Source organism: Anabrus simplex, chromosome 2 (assembly GCF_040414725.1).
Source record: "Anabrus simplex isolate iqAnaSimp1 chromosome 2, ASM4041472v1, whole genome shotgun sequence".
In the NCBI taxonomy this organism is placed as follows: Eukaryota; Metazoa; Arthropoda; class Insecta; order Orthoptera; family Tettigoniidae; genus Anabrus; species Anabrus simplex.
Window position 1 is genome coordinate 32,059,620 of NC_090266.1, and position 24,796 is coordinate 32,084,415.

Below are 24,796 nucleotides of genomic sequence, written 5' to 3' on the forward strand. Positions count from 1 at the left end.
AATGTTCTGTTGTTGGATTTTAAATTCTACGCTATAACATGCATAGGGTGGCAGCCTTGAGGTTTACCGCCGTAAAGATGGCAAGAGTGAGGTTAGCAATGTTCTGTTGTTGGATTTTAAATTCCCCGCTATAACATGCATAAGGTGGCAGCCTTGAGGTTTACCGCTGTAAAGATGGCAGCAGTGAGGTTAGCGACGCTCTATTGTCCTCCAAAGTGAGGTTAGGGTTCGTCAAGGAGACAGCTGTCAATAAAGCACGTGGCTATGTTTACCAAACAAGAGCACGTGGTCGTGACGTCACGGTCACGTAGTATGCTGCTTCAGCATGCAAAGTTCAATGTCTACACCTACGTAGTTAACACTCTGCTATGTTCACAAGATTTTTACACATTACTATTCTTTATGTTTTAAGTTCGTGCACATAGGTTATGTTAAGGTAGCAGCACACGTACAAGCGATGGTCGAACGCTCGTGTAGAAGTTGTTTAGTACGATAGTTGATGTATGCATTATCAAAAGGTGATATGTGCACGCTTTTAAACCTTGCTATTCTTACTGCTACTATGTTCGCAAGATTTTTAAACATCGCTATTCGTTGTGCTTTAAGTTCGTGCGCATAGGTCATGCTAAGGTAGCAGTGCAAACACATGTGAACATTGTACATTCTAGCGGAATGTGTTTAGTATAATAGTTGATGCATGCAAAATCGATAGGTGTTGTGTACACACTTTGAAACTTAACTATTCTTCGTGCTTTATATTCGTGCACATAGGTTATGCTATGATAGTAGCACACTCTAGCGGGAGAAGTTTAGTACTCTAGTTGATGCATGTATAATCGATAGGCAATGCGTTCACGCTTTAAAAACATTGCTATTCTTACTGCTGCTGCTATGTTCACAAGATTTTTATACATCGCTATTCTTTATGCTTTAAGTTCATGCGTATCAGTTATACTAAGTTAGCGGCATAGTTATAAGGTTGACGCACGCTCTAGTGGAAAAAGTTTAATACGAAAGACGTTGGATGCAAAATCGATAGGTGATGTGTACACGCTTTGAACTTGGCTATTCTTTGTGCTTTAAGTTCGCGCACATAGGTTATGTTAAGATTGCAGCATGCACAAGCAATTATCGCACGCTCTAGTAGAAGAAGTTTAGAACAAGAGTTAATGCGTGCAAAATTGACAGGTGTTGTGTACACGCTATTCTTTGTGCTTTAAGTTCACGCACATAGGTAGCAGCACACAATTGCGAACGTTGTACACTCTAGCGGTAGAAGTTTAGTACGATAGTCGATGCATGCAAAATCGATAGGTGATGTGTACACGCTTTGAACTTGGCTACTCTGTGCTTTAACTTTATACACATACGTTAGCAATACACATATGCGATCGTTGTACACTCGGGAGAAGTTTAACTTTATACACATACGTTAGCAATACACATATGCGATCGTTATACGAAAGTCGATGCATGCAAAATCGATAGGTGATGTGTACACGCTTTGAACTTAGCTATTCTTTGTAGTTTAAGTTCATGCGTATAAGTTATGCCAAGATAGCAGTACAATCTAGCGGAAGAAGTTTAGTATGAGAGTCGATGAATGCAAAATCGATAGTTAATGTGTGCACGCTGTGAAACATGACTATTCTTTGTACTTTAAGTTCATGCGTATAGGTTATGCTGAGATAGCTGTACAATCTAGTGAAAAAAGTTTACTATGATAGTCGATTCATGTAAAATCAATAGGTAAAGTGTGCATGCTTGATAGTCGATTCATGTAAAATCAATAGGTAATGTGTGCACGCTTTGAAACATGGCTATTCTCTGTATCTTAATTTCATACGTATAGGTTATGCTAAGATAGCAGTACAATCTAGTGAAAAAAGTTTAGTATGATATTCGATTCTTGCAAAATCAATAGATAATGCGTACACGCTTTGAGACATGGCTATTCTTTGTACTTTAAGTTTATGCGTATAGGTTATACTAAGATAGTAGTACAATCTAGCGGAAGAAGTTTGATACGAGAGTCGGTGTATACAAAATCGATAGGTAATGTGTACACGCTTTGAAACATGGCTATTCTTTGTACTTTAAATTTATGGGTATAGGTTATGCTAAGATTGCAGCACAATCTAGCGGAAGAAGTTTAGTACGATAGTCGATGCATGTAAAATCGATAGGTGATGTGTACACGCTTTAAAACATGGCTATTCATACTGCTGCTCTGTTCCCAAGTTTTATAAACATAGCTAATCCTAATGCTGCTCTTAACGACGTAGAGCTAAGGATTGATTACATGACCGTGACGTCACGACCACGTGCTCTTGTTTGGTAAACATAGCCACGTGCTTTATTGACAGCTGTCTCCTTGACGAACCCTAACCTCACTTTGGAGGACAATAGAGCGTCGCTAACCTCACTGCTGCCATCTTTACAGCGGTAAACCTCAAGGCTGCCACCTTATGCATGTTATAGCGGGGAATTTAAAATCCAACAACAGAACATTGCTAACCTCACTCTTGCCATCTTTACGGCGGTAAACCTCAAGGCTGCCACCTTATGCATGTTATAGCGTAGAATTTAAAATCCAACAACAGAACATTGCTAACCTCACTCTTGCCATCTTGAAAAGTTCAGTGTTCCAAACACTAGTTCGAAAAACGTAACTCATCGCACCTCGGCGATTTTATTAGGTAAGACGTAACCCCTAGGTTCCATTCCTTGTTCTGAACATAAAACCATTTACCAATAAAGATTAATTTTCTACACTTAACAAAGTACAAGCGTTCTTGCTGATAGCGATCGATGAGGTTGTTGCTCCTTTTGCCCTTTAGCCCATTAGCCCATTAGCCCTTTAGCCCTTTTGCCCGTTAGGCCTTTTGCCTTCCATTCCTTGTTCTGAACATGAAACCATTTACAAATAAAGATTAATTTTCTACACTTAACAAAGTACAAGCGTTCTTGCTGATAGCGATCGATGTGGTTGTTGCACCTTTAGCCCTTTAGCCCATTAGCCCATTAGCCCTTTAGCCTATTGGCCCTACAAGGAATGTGCGGTAATCTAATCTTCTTAGAACAAAGGTATCCCCTGACATGTTCTAAACACATGTTGTATCGAGTACAGTGTTCTATTATAGTCTTGATCACTTATTGAGTGTTCTAAACACTTCAATCAATGTTCCGATCACATGATCACGGTATAGAGTGCAGTGTTCGATTCTAGTCTTGTTATGTTTCTTTAGTGATTTGCAAGTCTAAACATGCATAATGACGTCATCACTGCAGCACGTGCTTACTCTAGCTATTCCGATGCAGGTTTAAACTTGTTCGATAGAGCTATGCCTTGACATAAGAGGAGGCCTTAACAGCTTATGTATAGTCGCTATTGTCTAAAGATAGCTGCTGTGAAGAAAAAGCACGTCGAATTTTTCAAATTGCCCGCCACCAAATTTCAAAGGTATGAGGTTTAGTGCTGTAAAAATACCTGCGCGATGCAAAGCTAGCTTTCTTCATCAGAGCAGCCACCATCTTGTGTGAGCACCTCTAGGCCGTATCATAAGCAGCTGTGTATAGTCACCGTCTTGTCGCTGCTACCTTGCGCAAGCACCCCTAGGGCGTCTCATAAGAGCAGCAGCCATCTTGTGCAAGCGCTCTTAAGCTGTCTCATAAGAAGCTATGTATAGCCGCCATCTTGTAGAATTAGATAGCTGCCAATGCCAAAGGGCCTAAGTAAGGATCGAGCCGTTGATCTCATCATTAGACTATGTTTTTTTCATGTTCCTGATACTGCAAACCTAGGCATCAGGTAGAAAATTTTTATCCGTTTTCGAGATATTTAACATTTTGCATTTAAGCCCTAAATTTATTGAATCGAACCTGCACGGCACGTTATACTCTCTACCATAGCTAGACCTGATCATGTTACGAAGACTTACTTCAATACAAGCTAAAACAGAGTGAATGCCAAAGGGCCTAAGTAGGAACCGAACCGTCGATCTCATCATTAGACTTATGCTATCATGTTCCTCGTACTGCGAACCGAGGTATTGGTCAGAAAAATTTTGTCCGTTTTCCTCTATGATGCACCGTTTTCGAGATATTTAACATTTTGCATTTAAGCCCCAAATTTAATGAATCGAACTAGCACGACACGTTAGCCTCTAATCTAAGAGCAGCAGCTATCTTGCGCAAGCACCCTTAAGGCGTCTCATAAGGAGTCGTGTATAGCCGCCATCTTGCGTCCGCCATTTTGCGCAAGCATCCTTAGGGCGTCTCTAGTCATCTTGTGCAAGGACCCTTAAGCCGCCTCATAAGAGCAACCGCCATCTTGCGCAAGCATCTCTAGGGTGTCTCATAAGGAGCCATGTATAACCGCCATCTTACGCAAGCATCCCAAGGGAGTCTATGTATAGCGGCCATCTTGCATAAGCACCTTTAAGGAGTCATGTATAGCCACCATCTTGTGCAATTAGCGTCGAGAGCTGACTGATGTAGAATTTTTCTTTTTAAATTATCCGCCACCATATTTCAACTAAAGAGTGTAGCACTGAGCTCTATAGATTAAAGATGGCTGATGACAGCTGACAAAAAGCACGTGAGTTTGTTTACTAAACAAGAGCACGTAGAATTTGCCGCCACCACATAGATGGCAGCACGGTGCTCAAAGATGGCGGATGACAGCTAACAGAACTTTTCAAATTGCCCGCTACTACAGAGAGCAGCACGGTGCTCTGTAGATTAAAGATGGCGGATGACAGGTGATGAAATTGCCTGCATGATAGCAGCACAGTGCTCTATTGATTAAAGATGGTGGATGACAGCTGTCATAAAAAGCACGTGGCTTTGTTTACTAAACAAGAGCACATAGATTTTTTTCAAAAATCCGCCACCACATTTCAAAGGTATCTAGCTAAAGAGCGCAGCACTGAGGTTTGTGATGCAAGATGGCGGATGACAGCTGTCAGAAAAAAGCACGTGAGTTTGTTTCCAAACAAGAGCATGTAGAATTTTTCAAATTGCCGCCACCACATAGAGGGCAGCACGGTGCTCTCATGATTAAAGATGGCTGCTGTCACGTGGAATTGCCTGCCACCACAAAGAGGGCAGCACGGTGCTCAAAGATGGCTGCTATCAAAAAGCATTTTTCAAATTATCCGCCACCACATTTCAAAGGTAAGTAGCTAAAGAGGGCACCACTGTGCTCTATGGATTAAAGATGGTGGATGACAGCTGTCAAAAAGCACGTGGATTTGTTTATCTCGCGCTAGTAAGGTTAAGTTGGTAGTACTAAGGTTTAAGCCCGTTAAGATGGCAGCACTGCGGATGACAGCTGTGACGAATTTACATCTACTACGATAAAGAGGGCAGCACTGTGCTCTATAGATTAAAGATGGCGGATGTCAGCTGTCAAGAAAGCACATGGCTTTGTTTCCAAACAAGAGCACGTGGAATTTGTCGCCACCACATTTCAAAGGTAAGTAGCTAAAGAGGGCAGCACGGTGCTCTCTGGATTAAAGATGGCGGATGACAGCTATCAAAAAAGCACGTGGCTGTCAAAAAGCACGTGGATTTGTTTATCTCGAGCTAGTGAGGTTGAGTTGGTAGCACTAAGGTTTAGGCCCGTCAAGATGGCAGCACTGCCGATGAAAGGTGACGAAAGAGGGCAGCACGGTGCTCTGTAGTTTAAAGATGGCGGATGACAGCTGTCAAAAAAGCACGTGGCTGTCAAAAAGCACGTGGCTTTGTTCACCTCGCGCTAGTTAGGTTAAGTTGGTACCACTAAGGTTTAGGTACGTCAAGATGGCAGTACTGAGGTTAGCGATGCGTTGTTGTCTGTCAAAAAGCACGTGGCTTTGTTTACAAATCTGTCAAAAAGCACGTGGCTGTCAAAAAGCACGTGGCATTGTTTACCTCATGCTAGTTAGGTTAAGTTGGTACCACTAAGGTTTAGGCCCGTCAAGATGGCAGTACTGAGGTTAGCGATGCGTTGTTGTCTGTCAAAAAGCACGTGGCTTTGTTTACAAATCTGTCAAAAAGCACGTGGCTGTCAAAAAGCACGTGGCTTTGTTTACCTCATGCTAGTTAGGTTAAGTTGGCACTACTGAGGTTTAGGCCCGTCAAGATGGCAGTACTGAGGTTAGCGATGCGTTGTTGTCTGTCAAAAAGCACGTGGCTGTCAAAAACACGTGGCTTTGTTTACCTCATGCTAGTTAGGTTAAGTTGGCACTAGTGAGGTTTAGGCCCGTCAAGATGGCAGCAGTGAGGTTAGCGATGCGTTGTTGTCGATGACAGCTGTCAAAAGCACGTGGCTTTGTTTACAAATTCAAATCTCGCGCCAAAATTCACATTCCCCGCCAAAATTCAAATTTCCCGCGGGCGGCGGAGGCGGCGGAGGAGGAGGAGGAGGCGGGAATAGGCGGGCGGCGGCGGGCGGCGGCGGGCGGCGGAGGTGCGGCCGAACTCTCCCATTATACTACTCATACTAGTGCACCTATCTGTAGTCTTTCAAGGTGTTCTGGTTTTTATGAGCATGAGTGTAGTATTTCCAAATAGAATACAATAGTGCTAGCTCCCAGCGTCCGGACCTCACCAGCAATATTATCGAGCCCTGTCGATTTATTTTTCGTGTAGTTTTCTACGGCTAACTTGGAAGAGACCTGGCGAGTTGGCCGTACGGTTAGGGGCGCGCAGCTGTGAACTGTCATCTGAGAGATAGCGGGTTCGAACCCCACTGTCGGCATCCCTGACGATGGTTTTCTGTGGTTTCCCATTTTCACATCAGCAAATCCTGGGGCTGTACCTTTAAAAAAAGGCCACGACCGCTTTCTTCCCACTCTTAGGCCTGTCTCATCCCATCGTCACCATAAGACCTAACTGTGTCAACGTGAAATAAATTCTAAAAGAAATATATAGTTTGGAAGAGAGACCAATTGTAACGTTCCAGACGTCACAGTGTAATTATGTTAATTTTATTATGTGTAATTAATTCAGGAATTTTACGTCATGATATTTATCTTGGTATGTAATTTTATTATAATTCATGTTTAATCATTTGCTCACTATCACTTCATTACTTTGTAACTACGACTTGTAAACGAGGGCTGAATATCCTAATATTCACTTAGATTCTTGCGACATTCGTTTAAATTTAACTTGCAGTAGATTTCCTCTATCTTGCCACATCACCGAGGAAGAAGGAAGGACAAATTTAGACATCAAATTCTGGGAAAAGCGAGCACGTGTTCAAGCGTTGTAACGACAACTACCGTATTTCGACCAGAATAATTCAAACTGATCACCGCCTATATTTTCAAAGGAGCGTCATGTTGCCATGGATACTGAGTGAAAGGGCTAATAGAAGAACAGTTGATATCTTGGTTGGGACCCATCTACTCTAATATCTGGAGTGGGGAGAGACGTGTCAACTGATTGGACCACGTGTAGCGACCTGTAATTAGAGCCAGAGAAGGTTATAAAAGGGCGTGTTGGAGCTCTTGGCTTCATTCTTCTTGATTCTTCTTGATTCTGCATTCGTTATTATTAATCTTCTTGATTCTTCGATCTTGTATTTCGCTGTAGGTCTGAGAACTTGTCCTATGGTTGTTGTACCATAGTGGACTAGTGTGATAGTTTATCACTTCTACATTAATTACTTCATTACCACGACGTGGTACTTAGGAATTTCTGAATGAGGGGTGTATAGCCACTCTCATCAAGAAGTACGTACAGCTCGGCTACTAGACCGGTTTGTACCAGTCTAAGACAATAGGTAGTATTAAACTAGATAGAAATGAAACTTCAGGGCACATTTTCAGTAAAGTTGGAAGGATTATTAATTGAGTATCCTCTCCACATAACCCAAGGAGGTTTTTCTAACTATGACTTAGGGCTCATCTCCAATATATGGAATAGAGCATAATAGGGAGTGTTAGTGTTGAAGCCATCTTCCAATTAGTGGTAGGTGCACTTAGCAAGGCAGGAATGGTAATGAGCTGCAGATGAAGATATCTCAAAGACGACCGGTGATGTTCCAGCTACAAGGATGGAAGCTTTCCAAGGACCAGCAGAACAAGACTACATGGTGAGCAAGCGAGTTAAAAAATATTGCAAGTTTTCGCGATGTAGAGTCATTCAACTTTTTGTTAAATTCATTTCCTATTTTAAATTCAGTTCTCGTTAAACCGTCGTCATTTATATTCAATATAATAAATAGTATTTTCCTAGTTCACTTTAATCAATCTGCCTTAATTAGCCTTTTGATTTCTAATTCTCCTGCTTAATGATTAGTGCACCCCTGTGATAAGAGTCCGTCCAAGCTTGATTATAAATTTTTATCTTTAAGTCATCAACTTAAAGATTGGCGCCCTTAGCTTGCATGGTTGCATTTCTCGTTCAATGATTGTTCTCCAAGAGGGGAAGTCACACAATCATTGTTGTCGATAATGTCTATCGTCAAGCTATTCTGCTCATTATATACGTTCCCTTACCAATGATTTAATGCATTATCTATTAGTAGATTGTTAGTAATTACCTCACCTTCTTTGGTCATTATCATTGACACATCATGGCTGGCTCCTTTCCATTTCCTAACATACTGATAGATATGTTTCCACCCATTTTCCTTCGAAGAACGTACAATATACCTTTCATATATTTGTCATGAGCAACTTTCTTTTCAGAAGCGAGTCCTTTGGACAGTCTGTGAAATCTATTCATATGCCCCGAACTAAATTGCCTTTTCTAGTAGGCTTTCTTTACTTTCCTTTCAAGGCTCCTAATTTTTGTATTGTGGTATTCCGGATCTGGGTCCTGTTTTATTAATTTAATGGGCACAAACTACCCAATAGCCCTATTAATAATATTAACGAAGTTATCCCACATTACGTTTATGTGCCCGCCTTGTGATGTCCAGCTGGGAAATATTTGCCATTGAAACTCTAGGAATTTAAAGGGTTCAGCTTTACCATACTGGTATACTTTCTCCTCGTTATCTACTTTAGTGTTTAAGCGATATCGAATATTTAATTCTGCAGCACAGTGGTCCCGAATACCTGGTATTGCCATACAGCTAATGTGTAACTCATCGGGCCTTACAAGTTAAACATCTAAAGTGTTGTTTACCACCGCGACCTGAATGTAGCCTCGCCTCACCTGCAATTTTAAAACTTTTCTGTACCCATAATATCGTACAGCCTATCAAGTACCGAGAAGTTGTTACCAGGCGCCCTATTCGGTGATTTGCACACACAGCAGTTCGTGATCCTCATCAACCCCTTTTGAACAAGTACCTATGTTCTTTCGGACTCAGATAAATACTCCGCCACCTCTAGACTCTCTGTCCCTTCTATATATAGTGAAATCACCGTGATTTACTTCTCTACTTTACACATTCCCATTCAGCTATGACTCCGTACAATGACTATGTCCACATGGTGGGATTCAGTAATATTCTAAAATTCAATAATTGTTACTTGGGTAGTAAGATAACTAACGGTGTGAGAAGTAAGGGGGAAATAAGATGCTGGCTAGCACAAGCAAGGAAGGCCTTTGCTAAGAAAATAAATTTGCTCACTTCGAACATTGATATAAAAAGATGATTTTGAAGACTTTCGTCTGGAGCGTGGCGTTGTATGGAAGTGAAATATGAATGATAACTAGCTTAGAAAGAAAGAGAATAGAAGCGTTTGAAATGTGGTGTTACAAAAATGGTGAAGGTGAGATAGATAGATCGAATCACGAATGAAGAGATACTAAATCGAATTGGTGAGATGAGATCGTTGCGGCTAAATTTGACTAGAAGAAGAGATAGAATTATAGGACAGATCTCAAGACACCCAGGACTTGTTTAGTTGGTTTTTGAGGGAAATGTAGCGGGTAAGAACGGTAGGGGTTAACCAAGGTATGAATATGACGAGCAGATTAGAGCAGATGTAGGATGTAGCAGTTACGTATAAATGAAGACGTTAACAGAGGATAGGGTGGCATGGAAGACTGCACCAAACCAGTCTATGGACTGATGACTCAAATAACTACTACTTACGTGACAAATAGAAGGAGCGTTTAGAAATATTGTTGGTCATGTGTAAGGTTTATGAATTTTTATGTGGTAATTTATCACTCGAATGACTATTCGTGACTTTTACAAGCCAAAATGTTGCATTATTCATTTGTTTAGTTTGATTTTATTTTGATTTCAGAGAGCTGTGTCAACATGCACCCTAAAATTCTCGCGCCTGTATCCACGCGGGTTCTACGAAGACTTCCTCCAGTCCTTGCTGTGGCGCAAGGAGCACAATATCGAAGTCTTTCGAGTAAAGGTGAGTTAATGAATAGAATTACAGTATTGCATGGCCGATCGCTATTTTTGTTCTTAAGATGTATATATTGTTACTATCCATGTATTCTTGCCTCTGTTGTTTGATTTTCCACCGCCTGGTTTATTTATGGGATTCAACAATGATTGGCCCTCCCTGCGTAACACCGGGAAAGTTAGCATTTTAAAATGCTTGCCGGTGTATGCAGGATGATATACAGTAGTACTGTTTGTGTCACCAGACGACGTTACTACTGCACAGAAAAAAACAGTGCATTGACATTCGTGCTGGCATGCGGGCGAATTCCTGGCCAGCGGTAGAATGTGTACTTTTTCTGGAGGGGTAAGAATTACACCTTCAACAACGAGCTTCAAGCAGTGGCGCCGGGATACCCCCAAGGAGTAGTTTGCTACGAAAAAACAGAAATTGCCGGAACCAAAGTAAAGGTTCATAAACATCGTTGCAGAATACCTCTATTATAACCTCGACATATTTTATTTCGATAAATGATCGCCGTGAAACAAAGTCATTTAGTGTCAATTATTTTTGGATGCCAAAGAACGATTTTTTTACAGTTTCTTAACGATGGGATAGGAAAGGGCTAGGAATGGGAAAGAAGTGACCGTGGTCTTAATTAAGGTACAGCCACAGCATGTGCCTGGTGTGAAAATGGGAAACCACGGAAGACTATATTCAGGGGTGCAGACAGTGTGGCTCCAACCCACTATCTTTCGAATACGAACTGATAGCTATGCTAACCAAACCACGAAGAACGAATATTAGGTGACTACTTGCTGCCACATTTTCACTAAATTCATAACCAGCACGACGTCGTGTTAGGAGGGAAGAAGTTGTATACGCTTATTCCATGAAGTACTGTATTAATAACTACGGTGCATTTATATTATGCAGTTGTTTAAACTGAAAACTGTAATGATTGTCTACCCGTTAGTCACGTTTGTTGATGCGGGGTTGGGGACAAATAATAATAATAATAATAATAATAATAATAATAATAATAATAATAATAATAATAATAATAGGAAGAAGAATTATTTCGTGTGCTACTGCTAGCCTGGTGCAGCCCTTGTAAGGCAGACTCTCCGACAAGGGTGGGCGCCACCTGCCGTGTGTAGGAAGCTGCTTGTTATTGTAGCGGAGGATGGTGTTGTATGTTGTGTGTGAGTTACAGGGATGTTGAGGTCAGTACAAACTCCCAGTCCCCGAGCCTGGGAAATTAACCATTTACGGTAAAAATCTCCGACCGACCGGAAATCGAAACCGGGGCCTTCTGTACGGAAGGCGACTTCGCTGATCATTCAGCCAAGTGCCGGATGGGGTCGAGGATGAGATGAGACGAAATTATGTGCATGATTATACGGCCGGATGCCCTTCCTGACGCCAACCTCAGTTGAGGAGCTAGCGGAGAAATGAATTATTGTGATTGAAATTGGGTTAGGAGGTGTAAGGAATCGGCTGTGAATAGGAACTGCCCCGTCATTTATCTGGAAGTGAAAATGGGAAACCACAGAAAGCCTTTCTCAGGACAGCCGACGGTGAAATGGGGCAAGGTTCGAACCGTTAACTAACTTAGTACATGTCTTCACAATGGTATTTTAATTATAACTTCAGTTCGCCATTATGAACTAAGTTCATGTTCAAAGTACCATTAAGATGCAATGCGTGGCCGATTAGTTCAGTTATGATTTTGTCGAGCTCGCTATATGTAGAAACTTACGGGCAGTGAGTAATATTTAGTTGAATCGTATGCCAGTAGGTGGTGTGAATGTTTCTATGTGGAAAAGGGTGACAATCTCTCATTACTGAATGACAGGCATTTTATGGAAGAAAATCCAAACATGCGAAATTCCACCTTTCCTAAACTATATCCTTATTTCTTCCTATAACGAGAGCGACTGCCCTAACGCTCCTCCTCTATCACGCCAGGTTGTGGAAGAGGATCCATCCACTTTACTGAAAGAGGTTATTTTTCTCTAAATACTTAAGATATGATGGTCGTCAATGCATTGTTCTTATAACCTACATCTGGTGCTGAATTCAGCCATGTAAACATTCTCGTTACCGGGCGAGTTGGCCGTGCGGTTAGGAGCGCGCAGCTGAGAGCTCGCATCCGGGAGATAGTGGGTTCGAACCCCACTGTCGCCAGCCCTGAAGATGGTTTTCCGTGGTTTCCCATTTTCACACCAGGCAAGTGCTGGGGCTGTACCTTAATTAAGGCCATGGTGGCTTCCTTCCCACTCCTAGGCCTTTCCTGTCCCATCGTCACCATAAGACCTATCTGTGTCGGTGCGACGTAAATTCTCGTTTTCTCCGCATCGCTATGGTAGTTGGCGGAACACGGGAATGGACGTAGTTCGACCTCACGCAAATAGATGGAGGTGTAGACGTTAACGTGGCAAATATGACAGAATCCCTTCGCTGAAAGGGACCTTTTTCATTAAAAATTACAAAAATCTTTGTTGTGAGAAGTTTGTTACATTTTTCTTGTAAAGTGGGGATAATCTGTATCTGGTGCCAGTTTCAGTTGTTGAAATGTCGTTTTCTTAATATCGCTGTGAAAGAAAGGCGGATTTTAGATTATTTATTATAAAACTGCATCTAATGTTTTCTTTAATAACCCCCATTTTTGCTACTTGAATTGAAATATTGTTTGTTTTGGTAATGCTTGATAAGTAACTGTTTAGGTTTACAGCGATGAGTTCCCACTTATAAAGAGACCTTGCCCATTTCTTTCCAACGATTTGATGAATTTATGAATTTCCAATATGCATGCACTCCATAGCGAGAAAATTTTCCGATTCAAATTACGAGACGCAACTTCCACCCAATTCCCACAACGACCGCGCAGCGTACTGAGCATGCTCTCCTGTTCACAAATTCGTGATTCGAGAATCTGATCTCGCTACCGTATTGTTTTCGTGGGTTTTTGTGAACTTTCAGCTTGTACGTTATTTGCGTTAGAAGCACGTTTAGGATATATTCGGTGATGTATATTTAACAATATACGTTTTATCATCTGCTTCTCCGTGCGAAATCGGATTTTGTAGGCTGAAAATATGAGTACCTTACTGTGAAATGATTGTTTCAAGAACTACGTAGGTACAGTGTTGTTATACCCTTGCATTTGAGCCGTTTTTGTTATTTTTTGGGTAAAGTATTCTGACCAAAGGATTCAGAAAATCTTTTTCAAACGTCTTCGTGTCTGTCATTTATAGAACGATATACGTTGTTTTAACGTTGTTTTGCTACTACGCATTGTTGCATGAACGAGCGTGGTACTGATCATAAAGCCAAGAGAAGTAGTCATTTATGCCGCATCCACCGTTTTTCAAATCGTCCATTGCAAAATGCAGCAACAAACAAAAACACTGTGGAAGTGAAATTCGATCCGTGAACCCTGAGCTTGTTAAGCGGAGGGTGCACTGAAATACCATTTTCTTGGAACTGGGTGGGAATAGTGCCGTGAAATTTCTCGCCAAGGCCTGCATGTACTGTATATTGAAAATAGGAGACGCTGAGAGCATCTATTCGGTGGTCTACCGTATTTGCTTCTCATCCATTTTTACATGATTTCAGCTAAATATGCGCATGTGGCTACGTATTCTAAATGGCTTTTATATCAGTGGTTACTTCGTAGGAGTAAAATGGGTCTACATATATTCAGGACATCGTATGACAGCGTCGGAATTCATGTCTCGGACGTACGAACGGTGCAGTTTCCAGTCGTTGAATCTGCAGCAAGCATTAAGGCATTCACACATGAATGTGGACCCAGTCGTGATGCGCCAACTAGTCCATTCAGCACTCTCTGCTCGCGAAGTTGCGGGGAAGCATCCTCTTTGAGGGTGCCTAAGTGGAAGAGGATATACTGGTCTATTTTCTAGACAAAATTTCGGCACCTCGGCGTCTCTCAAGGTATTGTGAGTAGTTGAAGAGTTATCTAGTGAATTGGGTACTTGGATTCGTCACGTAGCTGTGAACTTGCGTTCGGGAGATAGTAGGTTCGACCCCCCACTGTCGGCAGCCCTGAAGATGGTGTGTATTTTTTTTGTTTTCCTAATTTCACACCAGGCAAATGGGGCTGTACCTTATTTAAGGCCACACATGCTTCCTTTCCGCTCCTACCCTCTCTTATCCCTCGTCGCCCGCTTCTTGTTCTTCTGCTTCTTCCTCTTTTTTTGCCGGGCATTCTGAACTGAAGTTAGCGGGTTTGATCTTGACTCAGTGCGGTGGTATTTGAAGTTGATCGGGTACGGTAGCCTCGTATCGGTAGATTTACCAGTTATCGAGGGTCGTACTAATGTCGAAGTCCAGTTTTATGACCAGATGTCCTTCCTGACGTAGTGATGTATTCAATATTGCGTGTTTCCGTGGTGATTGGTGGTGGGTTGTATTGTATGTATATTACGATAATAAAAAATACGAGCTAAAGGAATTAACCGGATGCGGCAAAAATCTCGGACGGGAATCGAACCTGGGATCATCTGAACAGCCCCCTACGCTGACTGTTAACCCGGTAGCGGGACTGGTAAAAAATTATAATAAATTGCATATCTTGCGAGCCGTTGAAGTCCTGTGCGTATAAATTCATTATTAAAATGATGAAACAGTTTTCAAGGGAACATCTTGTCTACAATACGACATAGACATTTACATCAAAATTGTTATTTATTATCAGACTGTTCTCGCTCTTTGTAGAGGAACGTTCGTTTATCCCGCGTATCTGCTTCCAAGGGCCTGAGCTCAGAACTTACTGTTTTAGTTATATTACAAGTCTTTGAACAATGTGTTTATAAGAGTTATTTATCTTAGTATTTTATTCTAGCCGACAGTTGCTATTTGCCCTAGTAGTAGTTAATATGCACAAATAGTTAAACGCAACATGTGACTACAAATAATGGAAAGTCTTAAGTTCGAGATAAGGAACTTATATTCTTTTCCCACCAATCGAGCATTTCAGAAGTGTGATGTAAGGCTTTTCAGACGTTTGCTCTATAAATGAGCGTTTCGTCTAGGGCCTGACACTGTAACGTTCCAGACGTTACAGTGTAATTATGTTAATTTTATTATGTGTAATTAATTCAGGAATTTAACGTCATGATATTTATCTTGGTATGTAATTGTATTATAATTCATGTTTAATCATTTGCTCACTATCATTTCATTACTTTGTAACTACGACTTGTAAACGAGGGCTGAATATCCTCATATTCACTTAGATTCTTGCGACAGTCGGTTAAAATTAACTTGCAGTAGATTTCCTCTATCTTGTCACATCACCGAGGAGGGAGAAAGGACAAATTTAGACACCAAGTTCTGGGAAAAGCGAGCACGTGTTCACGCGTCCCAACGATAGCTACCGTATTTCGACCAGAATTATTCAAACGGATCAACGCCTATATTTTGAAAGGAGCGTCATGTTGCCATGGATAATGAGTGAATGGACCAATAGAAGAACAGTTAATATCAGAGTTAAGACCCGTCAACTCTAATATCTGGAGTGGGGAGAGACATGTCATCTGATTGGACCACGTGTAGCGACCTGTAATTAGCGCCAGTGAAGGTTATAAAAGGGCATGCTGGAGCTCTTGGCTTCATCTCATCTTGCATCTCTTCGACTAGACTTGGATCTTCGACGTGACCTGCTACTTATTATTCTTCGTTTGATTCTACATTAATTACTTCATTTACCACGACGTGGTACTTAGAAATTCTGAATGAGGGGTGTATAACCACTCTCATCAGGAAGTTCGTACAGCTCGGCTACAAGACCGGTTTGAACCAGTCTAAGTCAATAGATAGTTTTAATCTAGATAGAAATGAAACTTCAGAGAACATTTTCAGTAAAGTTGGAAGGATTCTTAATTGAGTATCCTCTCCATATAACCCAAGGTGGTTCTTCTAACTATGACTTAGGGCTTGTCTCCAATATATGGGATAAAGCATAATAGGGAGTGTTAGTTTTGAAGTCATATTCCAATTAGTGGTGGGTGCAATTGGCAAGGCAGGAATGGTACTTAGCTGCAGATGAAGAGATCTCAAAGACGACCGATGATGTTCCCGCTACGAGGATGGAAACTTTCCCAGGACCAGCAGAACAAGACTACATGGTGAGCAAGCGAGTTAAAGATATTGCAAGTTTTCGCGAAGTAGAGTCATTCAATTTTTTTTTGTTAAATTCATTTTCTATTTTTAAATTCAGTTCTCGTTAAACCGTCGTCATTTATATTAAATATAATAAATAGTATTTTTCTTGTTCACTTTAATCAATTTGCCTTAATTAGCCTTTTGATTTTTAATTCTCCTGCTTAATGATTAGTGCACTATCACCCCACCCCTGTGATAAGAGTCTGTCCAAGCTTGATTATAAATTTTTATCTTTAAGTCCTCAACTTAAAGATTGGCGCCCTTTGCTTGCTTGGTTGCATTTCTCGTTTGATGATTGTTCTCCGAGAGGGGAAGTCACATAAATGCCGCTCCAACGTGTGGCGAGAAAATCATTAAGTAAGGAGCAGTTAATAACAGTAACAATATCAGAATTCGTATTATGGGCAAAATTTGGATATCCACGTTTCATTAAGAGTGTTTGATTGTGGGAAGGGTCATGGCTGATCAGACGAAAGAGGAGAGGATGTTGCGCAGTGGACGGGCGATAAAAGGCAATAACGTATTGAGTTCAGAGGAAGAGTTGTGTAGTCTAGTAGAGGAAATTGAAGATAGAAGTGTAAGTAGTATGGAGAGTGAAGGCAAGCAGAAAGAAGTCAGTATGGAGTCAGATGATAGTAGGATGGGGGGCGAAGCGGAAGTAAACACTAACAATGAAAGTAATAATAATGATCAGTTAATGGGAATGATGCAGTTAATGTTAAGTAAGATAGAGGACAGTAAAACTGAAATAAAAAGTGAATTGGAACAGATTAAAATAGATGCAGAACAAACTAAATCTGAGCTTAAAGGTGAATTGGAACAAATTAAAACAGATGTAGAACAAACTAACACTAAAATTGAGAATATTAAATATGAACTTAAAGAACAGTTAGAGCAAACTAAAGCTGAATTAAGCAGGGAGATGAGGGAAAATAAGGAGGAAGCGAATCGAAGAATGGACGAACACAGTAGGCAGTTACGCGATCTGGTGGTAAAAAATGAACATTTTAATAAGCGATTAGAGGACCAGAAAAGTGAATATGAACGGCGAGGGAAAGAGGTAGAAGAAAAGTTTGCGGGGCAGAGAAGTGAATTCCTGGAATTAATGGGGAAGGAAAACAACTCTACTAGGGAGGAAGTAATGAGGCAGGTCACTAGTATTGATAAGAGAGTTGAGACTCAAAGAGGGGAAATACGGATATTTAAAGACCACGTCCAACAAGAGATTGACACGGTAAAGCTTAGAATAGAAGATGAGACCCGGGCAAGTGAAGAAAGGTTTGCGATAGCTGAAGAGAATAAGATTGAAATTAGGACATTGAAAGAGAAGCAGGTTAATTTGGAAAGAGAAATTGATAGGAGAGACAGAGATGTAGAATGCCGAATGGAGAAAGCAGAAAATCAGTTAAAACAGGTGGCAAAGGATAAACAGGTTTTCACGGGAAGGCAATGTCTAGGAAATAGCTACATTAGGGAGATAGAACTACCTAAATTTAATGGGAAACAAACGAACCCGCTAGATTTCCTTAAGATGATAGAAAAACGATTTGAAAAGCGTCTAGAGGAAGGGTCTATGGACTGGGAAGACGTTATGGAAAATATTGACCATGCTTTTGTAGGAGAAACACGGTCTTGGTTCATGGTATATAGGCAGACGATGACGAACCTGAAAGAATTCAGAAATAAGTTTAGAGAGAAATTCTGGAATGAAGCGATACAAGCTCGGGAGAGAGAAAGGGTGGTATTTGGGAGGTACAAACAGCATGAAGGAGTCACTATGACCGAGTACTTCCTGGCACATGTCATGATTTGTCAGAACGTAGATGGTATAACCGAGGGGTCTGATGTAGTAAGACTACTTTTAAGACATTTTCCGGACAGGGTGAGAGAAGCGGCCTGTATGCAAAAAGTTGGTACTATTCAGGAGATGGAGAACCTATTAGGCAGTTTTGATGCGTTAGGTAACCTTAGAAGTAGAACGGAGAATATTCAGAACTTTAGTCATCACAACGGAATGAGACATAACGGTAGAACACAGAATCACGAAGCTCGCAATCAGTTCAGACCTCAGCAGAACAGCAGGAGCGGAGCACAGGAATATAGGACAGGAAATTCCCAACGGAGGCCAGAGCAATGCACTAATGAGTCCAACGTCAATACACAAAGGGAAACTTTAAACTAACTAGAGGCTGTAATGTTAGGTCAGAATTCCAGCCTAGTACGAAGGTAGCGAAGTGTCTTGCCATGAAAGTGTTACCATATGACCTCGATGTTAGAGACGATTTGTTGTATGAACCCGAGCAGAATAAGGGAGATTCAAGTAATAAAGTAGTCAATCCCGTTGTTAAATTGAAAGTCTGGGGGGCGTGGGTTAAAGTTTTGATTGATTCTGGTAGCCAGATATCATGTATTAGTTCTCAGTGGTATGAGTCATTAGTGAAACAGGGTATTCAGTTGGAGGAAATGCCTGTTAAGTCTACTTTTATCATTACGGCTGTTGGAAAGAAGTCTAAGCAAATTTGTAAACAAGTAGCTGTCCCGATCTGCATTAATAATTCTATTAGCGTTCAGATATGTTTGGTAATTCCGCATTTGATATTTGATCTTATCTTGGGATCTGACTGGTTAACGTTAAAATTGGCTCAGTTAAATTACAATGATCTTATGCTAAATTTGAGGTGGAATAATGAGGATATCAAAGTCAAGTTTGAGGAGGAAATCCAGAGGAAAACGGAAGTTAGTACAGTGTGGAGAATGAGAGAGGTTTCTAAAGTAAATGAAGAGGCTAGTGAGGGCCTGAAGTTGTGTCAGTTGTGGATTTATGAGGATAAAATATGTGGCTTGAAAGAAGCCGTAAGTAGAAATGAGTTAAATGAAATCCAGAAGGACAAGTTATTTGAAGTGTTATGTGAACACGTGGAGATTTTCTCCGAGAAACCTGGTGTTACCCATCTGTATGAACATTCTTTTTCTGTGCTGGATAAGACTCCATTCAGCGGACCGCGGTATCCAATACCACACAAATATGCAAAAGCCGTAGAGGATCAAATTCAAGCTATGTTAGCAGACGATGTGATTGAATTATCAAACAGTCAATATGTTAATCCCTTAATTGTCGTGCCTAAGTCTGATGGATCAATACGTTTGTGTATTGAATACGAGAGCGTAGTGAGAGTGTTAGGTTTGCCTGAGGAACCACCTCGTAATGCTGAATTTTACGTCCGACTGGCACGGGAGAACCTGATTAAATCTGGAGATAAACGTAAGAGGCAACAGAAACGTAAGGTACTTGATAACTTTGAGGTAGGTGATATGGTTTTGGTGAGAGTTCCCATGTTATCAATTAGTGAGGATAAGGTCACTAAGAAATTTTTTCTGTTATATCAAGGCCCTTATAAAGTACATCGTAAACTAGGACCCTGTGCTTACAAGTTAGCGGATGGCGAGAGCGTAATGAATGGTTCATATAACATTAGTAGTTTACGGAGATACCTGTCGTGTGAGGTGGCTGAACCGGATTGTAAGATATAGGTCAGTAACTCGGGGAAGTTGCTACTTGTTATGTCAGACTACGAGTGGAATGAGTTTACGTCTCTATTGTGGTGGTATTTCCTAGTCGTGTTTGTAAACAAGGGAGGTGTTTGTGTGACGGTAGATTTACGCTAGTTCATTGACGATCGATCATCTGTTTTCCGTATGTGAGGCCATGAAATTTTGTATATTTGTTTTCTGAGATGTTACAGAAGGCTAATTAAAGCTGACGACGGCAAATAATTAATTTTCCCGTATGTGCATTTCTAACTTGCAATAATTTTACCGTGAGCTTAAATTACGTGTGTATTCGTGTGGAGTGTATTGCATCATGCTTCAAGATAAGGTTGAAACATTCGAAAGAGTGATAAAAGTGTAAATTGTGTGTATCATTTGTTTTCCATTTTTTTAATGTAAAAGATTGGAAGAGACCGTGTTACTGCTATCTAGCAAAGAATGTCGGAAAGATGGAAAGTAAAAAGGACAAATAGACACTCGGCAGAGTTTGTAATCTGAATTGTATATATATTATGTTATATTCTCTAGGGTAATCTTGTTTTTTACAAAAATGGAAAGTTGCTTATGTTGGGCATAATTTAGTGGCTAAACCTCAAGATGAACTGAAATAACAGACAGTCGCAATGGTAAGCAGTCTAAGCGAGATATGGAAAAAGAGAGATATAATTAATTGTATGAAAATACTGTCGCTCGTAATGGGCAGGTAATAGAGGTATTTCAAGTCAATGTGGGAGTAAGTGTGTGAGTTCTCAACTCATGTGATATTTGTTAAGAACTCATGGGGGCGTATGTAACGTTCCAGACGTTACAGTGTAATTATGTTAATTTTATTATGTGTAATTAATTCAGGAATTTAACGTCATGATATTTATCTTGGTATGTAATTGTATTATAATTCATGTTTAATCATTTGCTCACTATCATTTCATTACTTTGTAACTACGACTTGTAAACGAGGGCTGAATATCCTCATATTCACTTAGATTCTTGCGACAGTCGGTTAAAATTAACTTGCAGTAGATTTCCTCTATCTTGTCACATCACCGAGGAGGGAGAAAGGACAAATTTAGACACCAAGTTCTGGGAAAAGCGAGCACGTGTTCACGCGTCCCAACGATAGCTACCGTATTTCGACCAGAATTATTCAAACGGATCAACGCCTATATTTTGAAAGGAGCGTCATGTTGCCATGGATAATGAGTGAATGGACCAATAGAAGAACAGTTAATATCAGAGTTAAGACCCGTCAACTCTAATATCTGGAGTGGGGAGAGACATGTCATCTGATTGGACCACGTGTAGCGACCTGTAATTAGCGCCAGTGAAGGTTATAAAAGGGCATGCTGGAGCTCTTGGCTTCATCTCATCTTGCATCTCTTCGACTAGACTTGGATCTTCGACGTGACCTGCTACTTATTATTCTTCGTTTGATTCTACATTAATTACTTCATTTACCACGACGTGGTACTTAGAAATTCTGAATGAGGGGTGTATAACCACTCTCATCAGGAAGTTCGTACAGCTCGGCTACAAGACCGGTTTGAACCAGTCTAAGTCAATAGATAGTTTTAATCTAGATAGAAATGAAACTTCAGAGAACATTTTCAGTAAAGTTGGAAGGATTCTTAATTGAGTATCCTCTCCATATAACCCAAGGTGGTTCTTCTAACTATGACTTAGGGCTTGTCTCCAATATATGGGATAAAGCATAATAGGGAGTGTTAGTTTTGAAGTCATCTTCCAATTAGTGGTGGGTGCAATTGGCAAGGCAGGAATGGTACTTAGCTGCAGATGAAGAGATCTCAAAGACGACCGATGATGTTCCCGCTACGAGGATGGAAACTTTCCCAGGACCAGCAGAACAAGACTACATGGTGAGCAAGCGAGTTAAAGATATTGCAAGTTTTCGCGAAGTAGAGTCATTCAATTTTTTTTGTTAAATTCATTTTCTATTTTTAAATTCAGTTCTCGTTAAACCGTCGTCATTTATATTAAATATAATAAATAGTATTTTTCTTGTTCACTTTAATCAATTTGCCTTAATTAGCCTTTTGATTTTTAATTCTCCTGCTTAATGATTAGTGCACTATCACCCCACCCCTGTGATAAGAGTCTGTCCAAGCTTGATTATAAATTTTTATCTTTAAGTCCTCAACTTAAAGATTGGCGCCCTTTGCTTGCTTGGTTGCATTTCTCGTTTGATGATTGTTCTCCGAGAGGGGAAGTCACATAAATGCCGCTCCAACGTGTGGCGAGAAAATCATTAAGTAAGGAGCAGTTAATAACAGTAACAATATCAGAATTCGTATTATGGGCAAAATTTGGATATCCACGTTTCATTAAGAGTGTTTGATTGTGGGAAGGGTCATGGCTGATCAGACGAAAGAGGAGAGGATGTTGCGCAGTGGACGGGCGATAAAAGGCAATAACGTATTGAGTTCAGAGGAAGAGTTGTGTAGTCTAGTAGAGGAAATTGAAGATAGAAGTGTAAGTAGTATGGAGAGTGAAGGCAAGCAGAAAGAAGTCAGTATGGAGTCAGATGATAGTAGGATGGGGGGCGAAGCGGAAGTAAACACTAACAATGAAAGTAATAATAATGATCAGTTAATGGGAATGATGCAGTTAATGTTAAGTAAGATAGAGGACAGTAAAACTGAAATAAAAAGTGAATTGGAACAGATTAAAATAGATGCAGAACAAACTAAATCTGAGCTTAAAGGTGAATTGGAACAAATTAAAACAGATGTAGAACAAACTAACACTAAAATTGAGAATATTAAATATGAACTTAAAGAACAGTTAGAGCAAACTAAAGCTGAATTAAGCAGGGAGATGAGGGAAAATAAGGAGGAAGCGAATCGAAGAATGGACGAACACAGTAGGCAGTTACGCGATCTGGTGGTAAAAAATGAACATTTTAATAAGCGATTAGAGGACCAGAAAAGTGAATATGAACGGCGAGGGAAAGAGGTAGAAGAAAAGTTTGCGGGGCAGAGAAGTGAATTCCTGGAATTAATGGGGAAGGAAAACAACTCTACTAGGGAGGAAGTAATGAGGCAGGTCACTAGTATTGATAAGAGAGTTGAGACTCAAAGAGGGGAAATACGGATATTTAAAGACCACGTCCAACAAGAGATTGACACGGTAAAGCTTAGAATAGAAGATGAGACCCGGGCAAGTGAAGAAAGGTTTGCGATAGCTGAAGAGAATAAGATTGAAATTAGGACATTGAAAGAGAAGCAGGTTAATTTGGAAAGAGAAATTGATAGGAGAGACAGAGATGTAGAATGCCGAATGGAGAAAGCAGAAAATCAGTTAAAACAGGTGGCAAAGGATAAACAGGTTTTCACGGGAAGGCAATGTCTAGGAAATAGCTACATTAGGGAGATAGAACTACCTAAATTTAATGGGAAACAAACGAACCCGCTAGATTTCCTTAAGATGATAGAAAAACGATTTGAAAAGCGTCTAGAGGAAGGGTCTATGGACTGGGAAGACGTTATGGAAAATATTGACCATGCTTTTGTAGGAGAAACACGGTCTTGGTTCATGGTATATAGGCAGACGATGACGAACCTGAAAGAATTCAGAAATAAGTTTAGAGAGAAATTCTGGAATGAAGCGATACAAGCTCGGGAGAGAGAAAGGGTGGTATTTGGGAGGTACAAACAGCATGAAGGAGTCACTATGACCGAGTACTTCCTGGCACATGTCATGATTTGTCAGAACTTAGATGGTATAACCGAGGGGTCTGATGTAGTAAGACTACTTTTAAGACATTTTCCGGACAGGGTGAGAGAAGCGGCCTGTATGCAAAAAGTTGGTACTATTCAGGAGATGGAGAACCTATTAGGCAGTTTTGATGCGTTAGGTAACCTTAGAAGTAGAACGGAGAATATTCAGAACTTTAGTCATCACAACGGAATGAGACATAACGGTAGAACACAGAATCACGAAGCTCGCAATCAGTTCAGACCTCAGCAGAACAGCAGGAGCGGAGCACAGGAATATAGGACAGGAAATTCCCAACGGAGGCCAGAGCAATGCACTAATGAGTCCAACGTCAATACACAAAGGGAAACTTTAAACTAACTAGAGGCTGTAATGTTAGGTCAGAATTCCAGCCTAGTACGAAGGTAGCGAAGTGTCTTGCCATGAAAGTGTTACCATATGACCTCGATGTTAGAGACGATTTGTTGTATGAACCCGAGCAGAATAAGGGAGATTCAAGTAATAAAGTAGTCAATCCCGTTGTTAAATTGAAAGTCTGGGGGGCGTGGGTTAAAGTTTTGATTGATTCTGGTAGCCAGATATCATGTATTAGTTCTCAGTGGTATGAGTCATTAGTGAAACAGGGTATTCAGTTGGAGGAAATGCCTGTTAAGTCTACTTTTATCATTACGGCTGTTGGAAAGAAGTCTAAGCAAATTTGTAAACAAGTAGCTGTCCCGATCTGCATTAATAATTCTATTAGCGTTCAGATATGTTTGGTAATTCCGCATTTGATATTTGATCTTATCTTGGGATCTGACTGGTTAACGTTAAAATTGGCTCAGTTAAATTACAATGATCTTATGCTAAATTTGAGGTGGAATAATGAGGATATCAAAGTCAAGTTTGAGGAGGAAATCCAGAGGAAAACGGAAGTTAGTACAGTGTGGAGAATGAGAGAGGTTTCTAAAGTAAATGAAGAGGCTAGTGAGGGCCTGAAGTTGTGTCAGTTGTGGATTTATGAGGATAAAATATGTGGCTTGAAAGAA

General features: G+C 40.6%; 1 protein-coding gene across 1 annotated transcript in view; it reads left to right on the forward strand.

The window, feature by feature from the left end:
• The window catches only part of LOC136863882 (zinc-regulated GTPase metalloprotein activator 1), a 209,828-nt gene that overhangs the window by 113,096 nt on the left and 71,936 nt on the right, over positions 1–24,796 (forward strand). Inside the window, exon 5 of the mRNA XM_068226061.1 lies at positions 10,203–10,322. Coding sequence (XP_068082162.1) covers positions 10,203–10,322 — 120 coding nt within the window. The remainder of the gene's footprint in view (positions 1–10,202; positions 10,323–24,796) is intronic.